The sequence below is a fragment of the Lytechinus pictus genome, chromosome 18 (assembly GCF_037042905.1).
Source record: "Lytechinus pictus isolate F3 Inbred chromosome 18, Lp3.0, whole genome shotgun sequence".
Taxonomy (NCBI): domain Eukaryota; kingdom Metazoa; phylum Echinodermata; class Echinoidea; order Temnopleuroida; family Toxopneustidae; genus Lytechinus; species Lytechinus pictus.
Genome location: NC_087262.1, coordinates 161,372 through 182,149, shown reverse-complemented (window position 1 = coordinate 182,149; position 20,778 = coordinate 161,372). Strand labels below are relative to the sequence as shown.

General features: G+C 36.6%; 1 protein-coding gene across 1 annotated transcript; it reads left to right on the top strand.

Moving 5' to 3' along the window:
* The first annotated feature begins 15,906 nt into the window (after nt 1–15,906).
* LOC129263625 (toll-like receptor 4) lies at nt 15,907–16,743 on the top strand. The gene has a single exon (XM_054901528.2). The coding sequence runs from the start codon at nt 15,907–15,909 to the stop codon at nt 16,741–16,743; it is 837 nt and encodes a 278-aa protein (XP_054757503.2).
* Nucleotides 16,744–20,778: the final 4,035 nt, after the last annotated feature.

The following is a 20,778-nucleotide window of genomic DNA, read 5'->3' as shown; positions in this document are numbered from 1 at the left end:
GCATCTGATGACGTCACACGAGATTTATTCAGAGAAAACAAATATTTATATATCTTGGGTTGAAAAAACTCACACAAGTTTCGATTATGAATATAAATGATTAAAATAAATTGTTAATAGATCGTTGAAATTAAACAAGTTATACAAAGTAAGAGCAGCCAATTATAACATCCGCCAATCGTAATAGTTACAATAGTTATAATGGTCACTAATCATAATGATCTATCATAATCTTCAAATTGGTTGCTAGTGTTAATCAACGACGAGGGTCGTTATTCATAATCAAGAAAGGGGGTGGGGTCGCTAATTATTGCAAGGAAAATTGTCCAATATTAACATGGGTCGCTAATCGTAATACAAGAGGGTCACTAATCATAAGAGAATCTCCAGCCATAATATAGCAAGAGGGTCGCTAATTATAATAGGAGAAGAGGGTCGCCAGTCATAGTAATTGAGGAGGTCGCTATTCATAAAAGTAGATTTCTCCCGGTCACAATAAGATAAAAGGGTGGCTAGTCATAATAGAAGAGGGTTGCAAGTCTTCTATTATAACTAGCAACACCCTTCTTCTCTGACGAGCGACTCTTTTACCGTATGACGAGCGACTCTTTTGCCGTATAGGCAACCTTTCTATTATCTTATGACTAGCAACCTTCTTCTACCACTATGATTAGCGCCTCTCGTGTCTCATTATGACTGGCAACCCTCCTATTATCTTATGACTGGCGACTCTCTTTTACTATCATGACTTTAACCATCCTATCTTATTGTGACTGGCAACCTCCTATCATCTTATTTTGACTAGCAACCCTCTTTGACTATTATGACTTTAGCCACCCTCCTGTCCTATTAAGACTGGCAACCCTCTTCTACTACTATGACTGTAGCGACTATCCTGTCCTATCATTACTGGCGACCGTCCTATTAGCAACCCACTTCTATTATTACAAGTGACACTTGCGTTTATGAATGGTGATCCCATCTTGCATTATGAATATCGAACCTCATGACTTACGGTCCTTATGATTTCATGATTGTGACCCACTTCCCATTTTATTACTAGCGAACCTTTGTGTATAGAAATTTACACGTTATAAATACAGATCCTTTTGACTAGCGTCCCTTATAACTAGCGGGCTTACCCCAATGTAAACGTAACATCCGGGAGAATCATGTTGATATCTACATTGTCCCTTAATATTATCCGCGCCGCTTAGTATATTGATATTCATTTAGGTAATGACAGGTGTAGTAACTTATCTTAACTAGACAATCTGATTCCATTTTGGTAACTTCAGCAACCTACTTGCTATAATAATCAATTCGAAGAAAGTAATATTTTAATCCATTTATACGGGGTAAGTACTAACAATGATGCTGCTTTGTTCATTTTCCCTCAACCTTACAGTAAAAGGAGAAACGGAGTACCAGCAAAGTCGATTTTTGACGCACCCCACAGAAGGGGCGGATCTGGAATTCAAGGGGACATTTTTGTTGTTAAGTTCAGAAAATTCTGACAAGCAAGAAACTTTGCCAACAGTAATTTCTGAACCAGGAGCGGTTTCGAAAATAATTTTACATGAGCTTGTACTTTTATAGGCTATCCTCTGAGTGTATGTTACGGACACATTTTATGTCATGCTTTAGTGAGTAGCACCAGAAGGCAAAATTTGCACTTTTTAAAAGCCTCAAAGCTTATATCATGACTATGGTTACATTTAAAGGAAATAATTCCTAATTTTTATAATCTTAATTGTTCAGAAGGCTTGCAATGGGTACTTTCTAGAATACAATACATATTTTTCGCTACATTTCACGGTTGAATAAGCACGACTCCAAATAAGCTAAATTGCATTTTTCGCACATATCTAGTGGTTAAAAAAAAAATCGAAAAAAAATGATGACATTTATTTTGAGGAAGAATATCTTCAACAATATTCATCATTTCACGGTTCAATGAACATTTAATGAAAATAAAAAAATGCCACTTTAAACTTTCCTTGGCAAGTATTGTTTCATTTTGAGCAATGAAATCATTTAATTTAATCTTTTTTCTATTATGTTCATGACCAAATGACATGCTCCAATTACTCTAGGGCATTTTATTGAACATTCACGATTCAATGAACATGTGGAATGTGAAAAGTTGTTTTTACGGTTCCTTTTAAATGCACTTGCTTGCTATGGATATCTGTGACAAACCTTCTTGCACAGTTTTATTAAAAACAAAATATCCCGATGTCTAATTCTTCAGTGAGCACACAATATTGGAAAATTATGCAAATAAGAAGAATGTTCAAGAACTTGGCCCCATTCTCTTACGCGTCAAATGAGTTTATTGGTGCGCGCCTTTTGGATAGTTTCACTCTGAAGCCATGTGCGGAGCTTCATGGAAAAAAATATTTGGCAGTAGTAACGAAAATCTCCCAATAAAACAAATCCTCATCTCACCTTTGTTAAAGGAAAATGAAACCCTTGAAACAAGATTGCTTGTGCACAGGGGCGGAAATCTCTCCCAAAAGGTAGGGGGGGGGGGGACAAGGGGCTGGAAATTTTGATAATAAAAAAAAAAAAAAGGTTATCACCCCAAATTTCAGGTCATTTTCGACGAAAATAAATTTGACAAGCAAAAAAAAAAAGGTTATCCCAAAAGTAAGGTCATCTAGTCCTAAAATACATGTTTTATTTCGATTTTGAATGATGAATTTCTTACCATCATAAAAGACCAGAAATAGTAGGGGGGACATTCGATATTGTGTCCCCCCCTATTTTGAGTAGGGGGGGGGGGGACACGCCCCCCTTGTCCCCCCTGGGATTTCCGCCCATGGTTGTGCATACACAGAAAAATCAAAGAAACAGATCAATGAAAGTTTGAGAAATATTGAATAAAAAATAAGAAAGTTATTGGCATTTGAAGTTTAGATCCTTATTGACATTACGACAAAGATAAGTGATGTTACATGTGAACAACATTCCCATTACTTTTCTATACATTTCACTTTAACTGCCTCTTTTCTCACATCTATTTATAGTCCATCAAAGGGAAAGTTATTCACATATGACATCACAAATAGTTGTCGCATTGCCAATTTAAGGATATCCATAGCATTAGTGAGCGCAATATTTAAATGCTCATTACTTGTCCGATTTTTCTAAAAATGTCTTTGATCTTTTTCTCTGATTTTTTTGTTTTCACAAAAGCCAACTTTTTGTGAACAATATGGGTGCATGCATTTAACATAAAGTATCCCATTATTTAATATGACAAAGTAAAAAAAAATTTGGGCAATATCATTTGACAGTAATGTTTATCAACCTATGAAATTCTTAGCAAAATAAAATTCATTTGTTTCTTTATGGATGAGTGGGCATGCATCAAAGGGAAAAAAGCATCATTTTCAAAGTCACAAGATTCATTTTGAGGGGTTGTAAAACGACCATTTGGGGCGAATACCCTTTCAATTGTAACTTAATTGTTGTTGTTTTTATCGTCCACCACTCTATCACCACACACACTTTTTACACTTAATGGTTGAGCGAGCATACCTGAAAAACATGAAAAACTGTTCATATTGCACTAATTCATTCGTTACTAACAATTTCTCAAGATTGGTTGAATTTATGTACAAATCAAAATTTCAAAATTGCGAGGGGTCCAAGAAATAAGGACAGGGCGCCAGTATCATAGTCTGATTTTCACACGTTTTAAATTATAGAGGGCGTTACCATAAATCCCGAAGACTATACATGTACGTCACCAAAAAAAATGTTCTCACTATACACTTAACCAACATACGTTATCAAAATATTTTGTGGAGTGGTTAAATGATGTGTGATAAGACATCGTCTCTTGTGACTTTCTAAAAAAATTAACTTTAACTTTTTATCTATGATTACTCATGTATGCAACAATTTTATATCAATCTCTTTTTTTTCACAGAAGTTGCTCAATGAGTGTAAAAAAAATCACCTGCAAAATGTTATGTCTCACACTTATCTCGTTCACAAGTTATAACATGTTTATTTAGGGGGACTTACTTTTTTGTTGAATATACAAAACAATATAAAGAAAGAATAAGACTAACAATGATTTCTTCACTCCAACATGAAGGTGATTCACGACCCCCTAAGAAAAGAAGCAACAAAAAAGCAACAATATAAAATGGGTGACGTCACGAGAGAGATGACGTCACGATACGACATGGCTGCGGGCGGCAATTTTGAAAGCTGAGCAAAAGCCTTCAAAATCCTCTTAATCCATGGTTTTATAGACAACGAAAATCTACGAAACATTATGAAAAAAGGAAGTATTCATACATCGCCAAAAAAGGGAACCGTATTTGTTGAGGAAAAAACACGATTCTAACGAAAAATCATCTACAATGGCGACAAGTAGTAAAGCATGTGAGGCGGTAACGAAAGCTGATATGGCGGAACTAACTAATACCATTGTTGGGAGATTTGACGCTCTTAGTGCCAACGTAGCCGCCATAAAAACATAAATGAACTAAACAGTGGACTTGAGGATCTCAGGGCTAAAACGGTACACTCGTCTGCAAGGATAAGTGAAATCGAAAAAACCATCCCCGAACTTGAGAAGAAAAGATAGATAGTTGAAAAGGAACTTAAAGAGGCAATCTTGTCTATGGAAATCCATAACAGGAAACAAAATTTGCTTGGAGTACAGAAGGAAGCAGGAGAGAATTCAGAGAAAAAGGTTCGAGAACTGATCGAAAGCTTGGGAATATCCAGACAGATTGCAAGCAATATGCTCTTCGTTAACACTCATCGTTTACCACGTAAAATCATCGGCCAGGGAGAGCGGCGAGGACCCGACCCCCTAATCGTTAGATTTGGTTCCATGTACGACAGAGACCTGGTATTACAGCAGTATCAACAAAAACAACGTCAACAAGTTACCACTGCCAGAGAAACCATGGTATGGCTCAGAACAGACTCAACTCTAGAATAGTAGTTTACCTGCCACCACTACTGAAACAGCGCCGTTTCGAATTGGAAAAATATGGCTACAGGCTGAGAAAAGAAGAAAATCAATCTACAAGGATCCGTGTGGTTAGAATTGATGTAATTTTCGAGAAGAGGGAGAAAGGTTCAAAGTCTGCATGGAGAAAGGTTGTGGAATAGAGCCTAAACATCATAGCCAGCTTTTTAAGGCCCATTAATTTTGAAGCTTAATTTCCCTAAAGTGCATTAAAACATAAATGCAAGTGTCCCGTTAACTTAATTTCATTTGAAGAAAGAAAGAAAATATGGACGCTTTCCAGTTTAAATGTATGACAACTAAATCTACACGAAGAAAAGAAGAATAACAACCTAGATTCCTATTATGAGATGGAGATATGATATGTATTATGACACATACATGTACGAACGAAAAAAGACTAGATCTTTATAGACTACAAACTAAATGTGTTTTTATCCACTGTTTTTAGCATGGCTTTGTAGAGAGAGTGCAAGCCATTTAAAGCTTACATTCTTTTTTATGGAGATTTTTTTCCATTTTCTTTTTGTTTGTATGGAAACAGGGTTTGCTATTCTTATTTATCTATATTATAATGTTATAGGTTGATGATGAATTTACATTCATGTATCTAAAAATGATAGAAAGAAGGTGAGATTTCAAATAAGGAAAAAATCATTGCCTCTAAAAAATAATCCGATAAACAATGTGACTCATGACAGATTTGCATGTCAATTTTGCGTGTCTCAATTTTCATGTTCAGAAACTGAGATTAGCTGTTCATTGATTAGTATGGCTGAGGCCAAAGAAACCACTCACTGATGAGGATCATTCCTCACTATTTTCAGAATTTTGGTTCTATAGGATCACAAATTCCTCAAACTGTGCCTTTAATTTTCAAAAAGTAAATTATTATGAAAAAATTCAACGGTCAGTTTATACTTAATTCTTCTGATTAGAGAAGATATATTTATATATATATATATATATATATATAAATCACAATCAGTTGGTTCTGCATGTAGGTGATAAAGTCATTCTCCCTGTCTCAAATGTACGTAACCTTGGTGTTATATTTGATAGCAACATGACCTTTCATCAGCAGGTATCTAGTATTTCAAAGTCAGTGAGATATCAATTGCGTAACCTGGGATTTATACGTAGTTTCTTGACTGACAAAGCATGTGAACAATTACTGCATGCATTAATTTCATCACGTTTAGATTTTTGTAATTCTGTTCTCTTCGGACTGCCCAAACACCAGCTAAACAAATTACAGTCTCTTCAAAATTCCAGTGCGAGACTTCTTACCTACACACCTAGAATGTCTTCAATCACACCAATTTTACGTTCTCTTCACTGGCTGCCTGTCAACAAAAGAGTTCATTTTAAGCTCATGCTACTTGTCCATCTAGCCATTCATGGGATGTCGCCACAAAATATTAAAGATACGCTACATCCCTATAATCCAACTCGTACTTTAAGATCTGGAAGTGACAATTTGCTTCTGATTCCTCGTACCCGACATTCTTGGGGGATAGGTCCTTCTCACATGCTGCGGCCAAGTTGTGGAATCAACTTCCTCAGTCACTTCGCTCCATTAAAGTACATGACACTTTTAAAGTACACCTTAAGACCTATATGTTCAACCTTTAATATCTTCACAACCAAATCTATATACACTGTATAATTAAGTACATTTTTAAAGAAATAATATTTGTTTTGTATGCATTTAAGGTACACTCTCTGTCATCACACGCTGGCCTGACTGGCTTCCTATGGGGGCTGGTGCCCTTATTTGCTAGAGCTCCTGTGAGTACTGAGCTGACCGGGCTTGCCCCTTAAATTGTCGTTGAACGGGGCAGCAAGAAGAAGGGCACCAGGCCCCACCAGGATGTAGCTGGGAATTTCAGAGATGGTGATGCAGGATGGTACTTGTAGTGATTTAAGATTTCTGTTTATATCTAAGTAGCTGTTTGTAATGTACGTGTATAAAATATTTGTATCTAAAGGAACTGTTGCTGCGCTAGCGCCATGAGCGTCTCTGGACGGTGTGCGCGCTCAATAAGATATCACTATTATTATTATTATTATTTGCAATAACTTGGTAACAGTCTGTGTTCCAGTTCACTGTTCTGAGCATGGTTTTGTAGAGATTGTGCAAATCATTTGACACCTGCATTGTTTATTTGAGATTTTTTCCATTCGCCCTTATGTTTGGGAGTTGTTTAGTTTGCCATTCTTATTTTTCTCTAGCTTAGTGATATGGTAACAGTCAATGTTCCTATCCACTGTTTTGAGTATGGATATGTAGAGATTGTGCAAATCATTTGACACCTACATTGTTTATTTGAGATTTTTTCCATCCTCCCTTATGTATGCATGGGAGTTGTAAGTTTGCCATTCTTATCTCTAGCTTAGTGCTATGGACTGATGATGAATTTACATTCATGTATAAAAAATGACAAAAGGAATGTAAGTTTACATACTAGAAGAGAATCTTTGCCTTTGTTACTGGAATATAATCTGGTAATAAATTTGAATCAGGATGAATTTGCATCTTTATTTTTACACAGGAAGTGTCTTGATTTCCATATTCAGAAACTGTGATTAGTTTCCATTTATTTGTATTGACTGAAGTATAAGAAATTACTTACTGAAGAGAATCAACTCTCACTATCTTTAGAAAATTGGCTCTATAGGTCAGTTTTATACTGAATTCTTCCGATAGGAGAAGATAATTTTGCAACAACTTGACAACAGTCAGTGTTCCTATCCACTGTTTTTTAGCATGGATTTGTAGAGACTGTGCAAATCATTTGAAACCTACACTGTTAATTTGAGATGTTTACCACTATCCCTTTTATATGTATGGGAGTTGAGAGTTTGCCATTCTTATCTCTCTGTAGCATACATGTAGTATTATGGATTGATGATGAATCTATATTTATGTATCTAAAGGATACAAGGAATGTGAGATTACAAACTTGGAGAAAATATTTGCCTTTGTTTCTAAAATATAATCTGATGATCAATGTGACTAATGACAGATTTGCATTTACATATGAAGTAACTCAATTTAAATGTTCAGAAATTGGGATGAGTTTTTTCCTTCATTAGTATTGGCTCGGGTAAAAGAAACCACTCACTGATGAGAATCAATTCTCACTATCTTTAGAGTTTTGGCTCCATTGGATCACAAATTCGACAGACTGTGCCTTGAATTTTCAGAAAATGTAAATTATTTTACAAAAATCAAAGGTCAGTTTTATACTGAATCCTTCTGACTAGAGAAGATAATTTTGCAACCACTTGATAACAGTCAGTGTTCCTATCCACTGTTTTAAGCATGGTTTTGTCGAGATTGCGCTGGCTGACGCTATTATCCCGTTTTAGAGTGTGCAGGCGTACGCTCGCGGGGTGCACGCTGCTAATTCAATATGGATATGCTCCCTAAGTGACCTATGACCTAATAATGTGACCTGAGACACATGATAAATGATTAGTAAAGCATGATGACACACTGGTTTAAACATTTCCCTTACTGCAAAGTATGCTGAGGTCGCTTATTTTGGAATACCTAATTTGGACTTTAATGTGAATTATAATTTGGTAATACGTAGAAATAGACAGAAAATATCGTAAAAAATTATTTTCCTGTTTGAATAAAGTAGTTGATTTTGATACAAATAGATTCGTTTACCTCATAAAAGGTGGTTCCGGTGTATCATGATTGTAGGTTACTCAGAAGCCGAGATATTGTCGAAAACCCTGTTTTTTGGCGGCCTGTTTGAAAAATCCAAGATGGCGTCCATATAGGTCACGGTGCAAATGGAAACATTGTTATTCTGAATCCTTATACAATAGCCTTTCCAAAAATGTATAATTTTCAATTTCCCCCAAAAAATCCGGCGATATAACATAGCGAAACTGACTAATATGTTTTATCTTAACTTTTTTAATTCAATTGACAAAAAGTGAGTACTCTAGTTTCACTCCTCCTGTGCATCGGACGGCCGATTGTACCTAATACATATTTCATTTCTCTGTTCCAGGCTTTAAATGGTGAAATAATGGTCTATAATGCCAATATAAATCATTTTTGTCTCATCTGCATAGCAGAGTGAGACGATAGGCGCCGCTTTTCCGACGGCGGCGGCGGCGGCGTCAACACCAAATCTTAACCGAAGGTTAAGTTTTTGAAATGACAGCATAACTTAGACAGTATATGGACTTAGTTCATGAAACTTAATCATAAGGGTAATCAAGTATTACTGAACATCCTGCCTGAGTTTTATGTCACATGACCAAGGTCAAAGGTCATTTAGGGTCAATGAACTTAAACCATATTGGGGGAATCAACATCAAAATCTTAACCTAAGGTTAAGTTTTTGAAATGTCATCATAACTTAGAAAATATATGGACCTAGTCCATGGAAATTGGACATGAGGTTAGTCATGTATCACTGAACATTCTGCATGAGTTTCACGTCACATGCCCAAGTCAAAGGTCATTTAGGGTCAATGAACTTTGGCCGAATTGGGGGTATCTGTTGAAGTACCATCATAACTTTGAAAGTTTATGGATCTGATTCATGAAACTTAGACATAATCAAGTATCACTGAACATCCTGTGCAAGTTTCAGGTCACATGATTAAGGTCAAAGGTCGTTTAAGGTCAATGAACTTTGGCCAAATTGGGGGTATCTGTTGAATTACCATCATAACTTTGAAAGTATATTGGTCTAGTTCATAAAACTTGGACATTAGAGTAATCAAGTATCACTGAACATCCTGTGCGCATTTCAGGTCACATGACCAAGGTCAAAGGTCAATGAACTTTGGCCATAATGGGGGTATCTGTTGAATTACCATCATAACTTTGAAAGTTTATGGATCTGACTCATGAAACTTTGACATAAGAGTAATCAAGTACCACTGAACATCCCGTGCGAGTTTCAGGTCACATGATCAAGGTCAAAGGTCATGTAAGGTCAATGATCTTTGGCCATGTTGGGGGTATTTCTTGAATTACCATCATATCTCTGTAAGTGTATTGGTCTAGTTCATAAAACGTGGACATACGAGTAACCAAGTATCACTGAACATCTTGTGCGAGTTATAGTAGTTTTCAAAGTCAGCACTGCTGCTATATTGAATCGCGTGATGCAGGTGAGACCGCCAGAAGCATTCCACTTGTTTAAAAGAATCTGATAATTTTAATTGTGAATTCTGTATTCATTACTTTTCTGTTCAATAGATCTAGACTTCTGTGGCAATGAGTAGTCTGGAAGAAGGTTCACCCATTTGTACACTGTATGTACAAATGACTTGCTTCAAGCCTCAATATTCCCAAATTATGTTTATAAGTAATTTCTGGCTGCTTACTCAGCCGAACCTTTGGGATTAATTCTTGAAGTAATGAACATGCTCGGTGTGGTCTGAAGCAGTCTTTCAAGCTTTGATAGTTCCAATTGTCCTACTGCACATGTGCACGATATTGGTGCTCATTAATATAAAGTGAACATGAATTTCACTATATTTCATGCACCACTACATGTAAATCACCATAGAGTACTAGTCAGAAATCATGAGTAGATGGTCTCTCACATTGATTTGTTTTAATCCCGAGACTATTTTTTAAAGTTTTAATGTAAATACTGTGTTGTTTGTTTTGGTATCAATCGTGAATATGATTTTTTATTTAAATGTATATTCTTAAAGTTTAACTAGCATTATACTAGACTTAAAGGGGAAGTTCTTTTTGACAAAAGATTTATGGGAAAATTAGCAGAAAAAATGATTTAAAATATTGGCGAAGGTTTGAGGAAAATCCATCAAAGAATAAAAAAGTTATTATAATTTGTATTATTTGATTTGTGACATCATTTTTAAGCAGCTTTCCTACATACCGATACCGTATAATAAAAAATCAATGAAATTTTATTTTCTCAAAAAAAAGAATATGTTTTATTATTGTACAGTTACCTTCAGTATATCTTTATACAAAAATCATTTCACTTTTGTGCTCCTAAAGAGAAAATTAAAAAAATCAGTAATCATGAACCAACGAAAAGTGATATTTATGCATTTTGGGACAGCTGCTCATTTATGAAGTCTCATATCAAAAACTTGAAATTCTGATAACTTTCTTGATTAATATTCAAGGGATTTCCTCAAACCTTCACCAGTTTCTGCTATTTTTACAACAAACTTTTCGCCAGGGTGAACTTCCCTTTTTAATCAGTTTCTGTTGCAGCAATGTTTTAATGAATTACGAGTAATTATCTATACACTTGATATTGATGCAATTACTAATTTTACAAGCGCCCTCTGTTGGTGAGATCAAACAAAAAAGGATCGTGTACTTGCACTTGCAGTCTCATTTTTCTTTGGCACTAATACTGACTTTTGCATATATATTCATGCATTTAAGGTGGCCTAATACTCAGACAGATTATAAGATGCTAGATTATCAATAGATTGAGCTGATCTCAGTGCTCACCTGGTTGAGATAATTATGATACTAATAATAATGATAATAATAATGATAAATAAACAATGATAATAAAGTAATAATAGTTATGATAAAAAAGATAATTATAATAATACCCACAACACCAAACACGAATCATGGTATTATAAAATACAATGATATATATATATTCTATTGCACTGCAAGTGCTCATATAGTTGCTGTGATACGAGATGAATCATTTTGATATTTATGAGAAGTACTTATCCATGTGTTGTTTTACTTGCCATGAGCCTGTTGGCAAGTTAAGTTCCGTGTCATGCCCTGATTATGTACTTTACTGATGGTGAATTCCCAGTATACATAAGACCCCGTTCTCACTACCGTCCTAAAACTAGTTTAACATGTAATGAGAGCGGTCTTGGAAGTGATCTTCCAAACTAGTTCAGAAAACCACCTCATGATGAAGCTTTCAAGATCGCTTTGCCTCGTTAAACTGTTTTTAGCGTGAGGAACATCCGTTCTTCGGGAAGCGATCTTCAGACATTTTGAGCGCGGTACTCCAAACACTGTGTGTAGAATGTCTACGCTGCAGTTTGGAATTTCGCGCGTAACATGTCACCCCATTGAGAGCGTTCCTATATCAACAAGACCACTTTACGTGAAGTGGTTTTGAAAACCACTTTCCGCTGATCAAATGGGAACGCTAGCAAAGCGATCTTCCAAACTATTTTCCTGAACCGGTGTCCAGTAAACTAGTTTTAGAAAGTATAATGAGAATGGTGTCTAAGACCCTGTTCTCATTATTGCCCTAAAACTAGTTGAGTGGAATCGTGTTTAACATTTAATGAGAATGGTCTTGGAAGCGATCTTCCAAACCAGTTCGGAAAACCACCTCATGTTGAAGCTTTCAAGATCGCTTTGCCTCGTTAAACTGGTTTTAGCGTAAGTGAGGACATAACCGTTCTTCAGGAAGCGATCTTCGCACATTTTGAGCGCGCTACTCTGCACACTGTGTAGAATGTCTACACTACGGTTTGGAATTTCGCACGTAACATATCAACCCTATTTAGAGCGTACTATATCAACAAGACCACGTTACGTGAAGTGGTTTTGAAAACCACTTTCCGCTGATCAAATGGGAACGCTAGCAAAGCGATCTTCCAAACTATTTTCCTGAACCGGTGTCCAGTAAACTAGTTTTAGAAAGTATAATGAGAATGGTGTCTAAGACCCTGTTCTCATTATTGCCCTAAAACTAGTTGAGTGGAATCGTGTTTAACATTTAATGAGAATGGTCTTGGAAGCGATCTTCCAAACCAGTTCGGAAAACCACCTCATGTTGAAGCTTTCAAGATCGCTTTGCCTCGTTAAACTGGTTTTAGCGTAAGTGAGGACATAACCGTTCTTCAGGAAGCGATCTTCGCACATTTTGAGCGCGCTACTCTGCACACTGTGTAGAATGTCTACACTACGGTTTGGAATTTCGCACGTAACATATCAACCCTATTTAGAGCGTACTATATCAACAAGACCACGTTACATGAAGTGGTTTTGAAAACCACTTTCCGCTGATCAAATGGGAACGCTAGCAAAGCGATCTTCCAAACTATTTTCCTGAACCGGTGTCCAGTAAACTAGTTTTAGAAAGTATAATGAGAATGGTGTCTAAGACCCTGTTCTCATTATTGCCCTAAAACTAGTTGAGTGGAATCGTGTTTAACATTTAATGAGAATGGTCTTGGAAGCGATCTTCCAAACCAGTTCGGAAAACCACCTCATGTTGAAGCTTTCAAGATCGCTTTGCCTCGTTAAACTGGTTTTAGCGTAAGTGAGGACATAACCGTTCTTCAGGAAGCGATCTTCGCACATTTTGAGCGCGCTACTCTGCACACTGTGTAGAATGTCTACACTACGGTTTGGAATTTCGCACGTAACATATCAACCCTATTTAGAGCGTACTAAAGCAACAAGACCACTTTACGTGAAGTGGTTTTGAAAACCCCTTCGGCTGATCAAATGGGAATGCTAGCAAAGCGATCTTCCCGAAACCGGTTTCCAGTAAACTAGTTTTAGAAAGTATAGTGAACTTTAGACAATTTGATGGTGCATAATAACAAAAAAATATACTTGTGAAGGGGATGAAAATATTTGGAGTTGAAACTAAAAGCTCTCGATTAAACAAGATAATTTGTTGGTACTCTTTGCATCAGGATGTGTAAATAAAGATCTTGATTTAGTACTTTTGTAGGTTATATCATTGACATAATGGCTAACAAGTTAATTTTTACTGCAATAAAATAATCATAAACATTGCTAGTGTGAATTCTGAAACTGAAACAGACCTGAATGATGGTTAATGATAAATCTTTTGTAACTCCGTCACGCAATTTTCATGAAGTGGGGCTTAACACAATGAAAAGTAGTTTTTGCTGAAGCCTCTTCATCATGCACATTTGTCACTTGTCAAGAATAATGATATTCCTCTTTATAGTTGAGAGCAGTATTTGAACTGATGCCACTTCACTGAACACTTTCATGAATTTCGTTAACATTGAAGATGGATATTTGTACCTTATGTTTGTTTGCTTGCTTTATTCTGTGGAATAATTGTGTCGGTGTTAATGCCGTAGGAACCCCCAAGTGTGCTTCCATTACAAAGACTGTAGCAACATGCTCTCATCTGAACCTCACCTCTGTACCTCGGTCCCTACCTAACACCTTAGAAGTACTGGACCTGTCATATAACAACCTAACAATTCTTCACAATGAGTCCTTGGAAGGGTACATCCTCCTTCGGATTCTGAATATCTCTCACAATTTCATCCATGTCGTCGACAGCGGTACTTTTACAAAACTCAGCAGACTTGAGAAGATCATTTTGAACAACAATGCTTTAAGAAATGTCTCTGAAAATCTGTTTGTGAACAGTCCAGGCATTTTAACTTTGATTCTTTCTCACAACAATTTCTGGAAAATTCCACATCTGAACGGTCTTTGTGATGATACATCTTGGACAGGGAGGACAGGATTGTCCAAGTTGAGAAATATAACCTTGATTGACTTCTCACACAACGGATTGACATCAATAGAAGAAACAAACTTCGAATCTTTCAGTAACTGCTCCATTTATCAATTCAACTTGGGGGACAACGAGTTGACGCATTTCCCAAAGAGAGTGTTTTCACGGTTCTCTTGGATCGAAAAACTTGACGCGAGTCATATAAACCTTGGAAAATTTCAGGTTTCTTCCTTCTTAGGAATCAAGAATACAAGATTATCAGTCCAAAGATCACAGATTGTTTCCATCATTATTTTGAATGATTCTACTAATGTTTCAAGTGAACAGTTTCCCAAAACTAAAATATTAAATTTGAGATATAACAACATTGAAAAGATCCCTGATTTTGCCTTCTTGGGATTCAAGTACCTGGAGTTCCTTGCTCTTAGTACAAACAGAATATATGATATGTCAAACAAATCTTTCTGTGGAATGAGAATGCTGGAAGTATTGCATTTGACTCAAAACAAGATCAAAGGTCTTCTGCATGGGGCTTTCACTTGTCTTGGAAATTTGAAATATATCGGCTTGGCAAGAAATAGCTTGTACACCCTAGATCCTGCATGGTTTGCAGGTTGCACATCACTCAGAAAAGTGGATCTATTCAGAAGCAACATTAATGAAATAGAACATAGTTCCTGGAACACCACACATTTGCAGATACTTAACTTGTCATTTAATAATCTATATTCTATTGTGAGACTCATGTTTACGGGCCTGTCTCGCTTGAAGATTTTGAGACTGGAAGGGAATAGCCAACTGAACAACATTGCCAATGACACTTTTAGAGAGATGACAGCTCTCACTACTCTTACAATGGAGGATATTGGCGGGTTTTTTCTGGATGAAACTCTTGCAGAGATGAGGAATCTTGTCTTCTTGGACTGTTCTTACATTTCTTATGGGGTAAAGTTTGCTTCCATGCATCAGTTTACACACACACCTGCATTGAAAATGTTAAATGTGTCTCACTCAAATATTGAATATCATGATTTGGTGAACAAGGAAACGAAAGAATCGTTATTCGATGGGTTGATATCACTCCACACTCTCAGATTGAGCGGGAATAACCTCTTGGTGACTTTGCCCAACGTGTCCTGGATGTTTTCTCCTCTACAGCAGATGAAGTTACTTGACCTAACTTCTTGTTCATTGGCTACAATCACATCACTGGTTCTCAAGAATTTGACTGGACTGGAAGAGCTCAGGCTAAATTCCAATAAAATTGTGAATATTTCTAAACATGCATTCCAGAATTTGCACCATCTGCATGATCTGCTTCTCCAATACAACAGGATAAGATCAATAGATAAGGACTTGTTCAAAGGCACAAGAAATCTAAAACGACTCTACCTACATAACAATCAGATATTTACAATCACAGCCGATATGACTATGCCGCCCTCTTTGATCAGTCTAGTAATTTCAGGAAATCCATTCACCTGTAACTGTCAGCTGTCTTGGTTTATGAATTGGCTTCGTACCACCAATGTGTCTTTGGAACATGAGGAAGAAATTCTCTGTTCTAGTAATTCATTCAGTGGGCTTCATAACAAGCCAGTTTGGTCATTTCATCCAGAAGAATACTGCGACATCAACACCATCCTAGTTTCTGGCGTCAGTATTGTCCTTGTAGTAGTCGCCTTTCTTTGTCTCGTGGTGTATTACAAGCGCTGGTGGTTCAACCACAAGATGTTTCTTCTAAAACTAGCCGCCATTGGCTATGATGAAATCACAGACGATGCTGATCCAGATGACTATGAATTGCAGCTTAACATCATGTTCCATGATAATCATACCCAGTGGGTTAATGAAATCTTGAGACCTCCACTTGAAGAAAGGATGCCTCATCTGCAGAAAGTAGCCTTTGGAGATGAAGCCCTTCATCCAGGGATGTACTATCTCAACGCCTTATATCATAATCTTGATAACAGCTTCAAGACAGCATTGTTGATAAGTAACGAGTCAGTGGATGATGCTTGGTTCATGACCAAGCTACGGATGGCCGTTGAGCATGTGAACGACACCAAGTTAGACAAGATCATCTTGATATTCATGGAGGACATCCAGGAAGCAAGTTTACCATATATTGTAAGACTCTTGCTAAGTAGGAACAAACCTTATTTGTTAGTCACAGAAGATGAAGATGGTCAAGAGTTGTTTTGGGCTCAGTTTAAAAAAGAAATGAGGGCAAACAAGGTTATCAACAGTGTTATTCCAATATAAACATTCAAGATTTCAATGAGTTGCTGTAGATATTGGGTTCCTGAAGGGCTTGTGCTTGGTTCCAATTTGTTTTATGTTTATTCAGCATTTAGAATTGAATTGAATTTATTTCATTTCATTTCATATCTTTACTTTTTTATACGCCCGTCCTAGACGGGACGTATTATGGTATCACGCTCGGTGTCCGTCCGTCCGCTAACTTTTCCTTGTAAACGCAATAACTTCAGTTTAACTTAAGCTAGGCTCAAATAATTTGATGTTTGATACTAGCATGGATCCCAGGAAGCCTACTGATTTTTAAGCCGACAGGTCAAAGGTCAAGGTCACAGTGATGTGTTTTCATCTCACCCTTCAGAAGTCCTTGTAATTGCGATAACTTTAGTTTAACTTATCCCAGGCTCATATAAGTTGGTGTGTATGATACTAGCATAGATCCCAGGAAGCCTCATGATTTTGAAGTTGAAAGGTCAAGGTCACAGTGATGTGTTTTCATCTAACCCTTCTGAAGTCCTTGTAAATGCGATAAATTCAGTTTAGCTTAACCTAGGCTCATATAATTTGGTGTGTATGATACTAGCATGGATCCCATGAAGCCTAATGATTTGGAGGTCAAAAGGTCAAGGTCAGAGTGACATGCTTTCATCTCATCCTTCTGAAGTCCTTGTAAATGCGATAAATTCAGTTTAACTTAACCTAGGCCCATATAATTTGGTGTGTATGATACTAGCATGGATCCCAGGAAGCCTCCTGATTTTGAGGTCAAAAGGTCAAGGTCACAGTGACATGTTTTCATCTTACCCTTCTTAAGTCCTTGTAAATGTGATAACTTTAGTTTAACCTAACCTAGGCTCATATAATTTGGTGTGTATGATACTAGCATGGATAACAGGAAGCCTATTGATTTGGAGGTCAAAAGGTCAAAGGTTAACTTGCAACCTTTCACTTTTCTTGCTTGACCAATTACTCAATTTTCTGCGTTACAGGCGGGTGTATTTTGTGCTCGCCCTAGCGACACTCTTGTTTAACATAGAAATCAAAAATATAAATACAAGAAAGATTGCATCAATATACAAATCAGAATGTTTACATGCGGTTTCAGAAGATTCAGAAGATGTTGATATTCTGTTTATATAAAGCAAATGTCACATCCGAAACATTAGATTTCACTATGAACTAGTGGTTGGTCATCGTGGTAATTTTTGTCTCGCCTGGGTACCAGAGCGAGACTATATGCGTCGCTTTTCCGACAGCGGCGGCGTCGCCGTCAACATCAATCTTTAACTTAGAAAGTATATGGGCCTATTTCATGAAACTTGGACAAAAGTTTAATAAAGTATTACTGAACATCCTGCCTGAGTTTCAGGTCACATGACTAAGGTCAAAGGTCATTTAGGGTCAATGAACTTGACCATGGTGGGGGAATCAACATCAAAATCTTAACAAGGTTTAGTTTTTTAAATGCCATAGAAAGTATATGAATCTAGTTCATGAAACTTGGACATTAGTGTAATGAAGTATTTATATTATATTGGAATACCAGAAATATTCCAAGAGTTAGGGGGAAAATTCCTGAATCGTAGATAGTGGAATATAGGCCCTATCGAGTTAAAATTAAAATTCTCACATGCTGTTATATGTATACTAGGAAAAGAAAATTGAAGCTTTTGGATGATACCAAGCTTGAGTTATTGGGGCAATTGGTTTGTGAAAATAATGAAAAGTCTTGGGGGGCCCATTTTTTCATTTAGTCCAGTAGATATGTGAAAAAGATGCTCGAATCTGGCAGAAAGTGTGAAATTTGGTATACAGGGGTATTTTTGGGCGCTGATTTCAAAAATTGCCGGCCCCAAGCGATTTGACTATCGGGTCGGCCGCCATTTTGAAATCCAAGATGGCCGCCATTAAAATCATTAAATGTAATTTTCTTGAGTTTTTCATGTCATGTGACACTAAAATTTGGTATATAGGGGTATTTTGAGGCACTGATTTCAAATATTGCCGGCCCCCAGCAATTTGACAATTTGGTCGGCTGCAAAATGGCCGCCATCTTGAAATCCAAGATGGCCGCCATGATATATTATTGCAATCATTTTCTCGAGTTTTATATGAACTGCGGTATTGAAATTTGGCATATAGGCTTAATTTGGGATGCTGATTTAAAAAAATTGCCGGCCCAAAGCGATTTGACTATCGGGTCGGCCGCCATTTTGAAATCCAAGATGGCCGCCATGAAAATCATTAAATGTTATTTTCTTGAGTTTTTCATGTCATGTGACACTGAAATTTGGCATATAGGGGTATTTTGAGGCACTGATTTCAAATATTGCCGGCCCCCTGCAATTTGACAATTTGGTCGGCGGCAAAATGGCGGCCATCTTGAAATCCAAGATGGCCGCCATGAAAAATCATTAAATGTCATTTTCTTGAGTTTTACATGATATGTGACACTGAAATTGGGCATATAGGGGTATTTTGAGGCACTGATGTCAAATATTGCTGGCCCCCAGCAATTTGACCTTCAGGTCAGCGGCAAAACGGCCGCCATCTTACAATCCAAGATGGCAGCCATGAAAGATAATTTGCTCAAGTCTTACGTATGGCCTGTAACACTTTAAATTTGGAGAAAATCTTGATCTTTGCATCCTTGATCAATGAAAAGAACATAGTAAATAGATGCTATTTTGAATTCCAATATGGTTACCAAGTTTGAATGATGTACAACATTATAATGGTGAGTAAAACCCATTGTATCGGCACTGAAAACAAATCCAACACAACCACATCTTTGTCCGTTGCAAGAATTACAATACTTTGGCACCCTTAATTGCTGATATAGATGTTACGTAAGTATGAAGCACCACACATACACAAACCAGCTAGCATCTTCTACAGTTACACATTTGAAGTGGCTTTGGTTGAATAATAACCATCCGGAACAGTCATTTTCTGTTGAGAGGCTGTAAATTATTTCTTCATATGATCTGCAGTATTGCACTTTGACATATCGATGGAGTGTGGGGTGCTTATTTCAAATATTGCTGGCCCTCAGTGATCTGATCTCAAGTCAGAAGCAAAATGTCAGCCATCTTGAAATCCAAGATGGCTGCCATGAAAAAAGATCATTTAAAAAAAATCACTTTATCTAGTATCACGTAACGTATTATTTTAAAGTTTGGCATCAAGGGATATTGAAAATGCCTCCAGTAATCTGTCCAATAGATATGCTGCAAAATGGCCACCATCTTAAAATCTAGAGAAGATCGACTGTCATGAAAATTCATCAAAATAATTTTCTTGGTTTTAAATAATTTTAAATTATTTAATTTTATATAATTTTGCATTTTAGACATACAGGCAGGTTTTTGGACTGCTGGTTTTAGAATATTGCTCCAATAATTGCAATATTTTATTACAAATCAACATGTAGAAAACTGCTCCAGACTTGAAGTACTGATGGTTATAGTGGTATGATGATGATGATGATGAAATTAATATTAATGATGGATGATAATAATACACATTTTATTGTTCAAAATAGAATTCAGTAACAGAAATGCTCCGAAAATTTATTTTGCCCATACCCTGTAGATCGTGAGCCCGGCAGCAACTTAGCAGCGCCACATCGGACGTTGCTCTATCCCTTAAAAAGGGAAGTTCACCCCGGAGAAAAGTTTATTGTAAAAACAAAAGAAAATATGATATAAAAAAGATATTGGTGGATCCATCAAAGATATTAGAATTTTAAGTTTTTGATTTGTGACGTCATATAGGCTACTGTACGAGCAGCTGTCCCATTATGTTGTGTGACATAAAATGCATAAATGATTCATCATGGGTATTTTTTTCTTTCTGGAGCGGGTGTGAAATCATTTGTTTGTTGATATACTGAGGCTTCAATAAAAAACATTTTTTTTTTTTTTTAGGAGGCTACATTTCCTTGATTTTGTACTATAAGAAACATGGGAGAACTGCTTGCATCTGACGTCACAAATACACCAAATGAAATTCCAATAGTTTTTTTAATATTTGATGGAA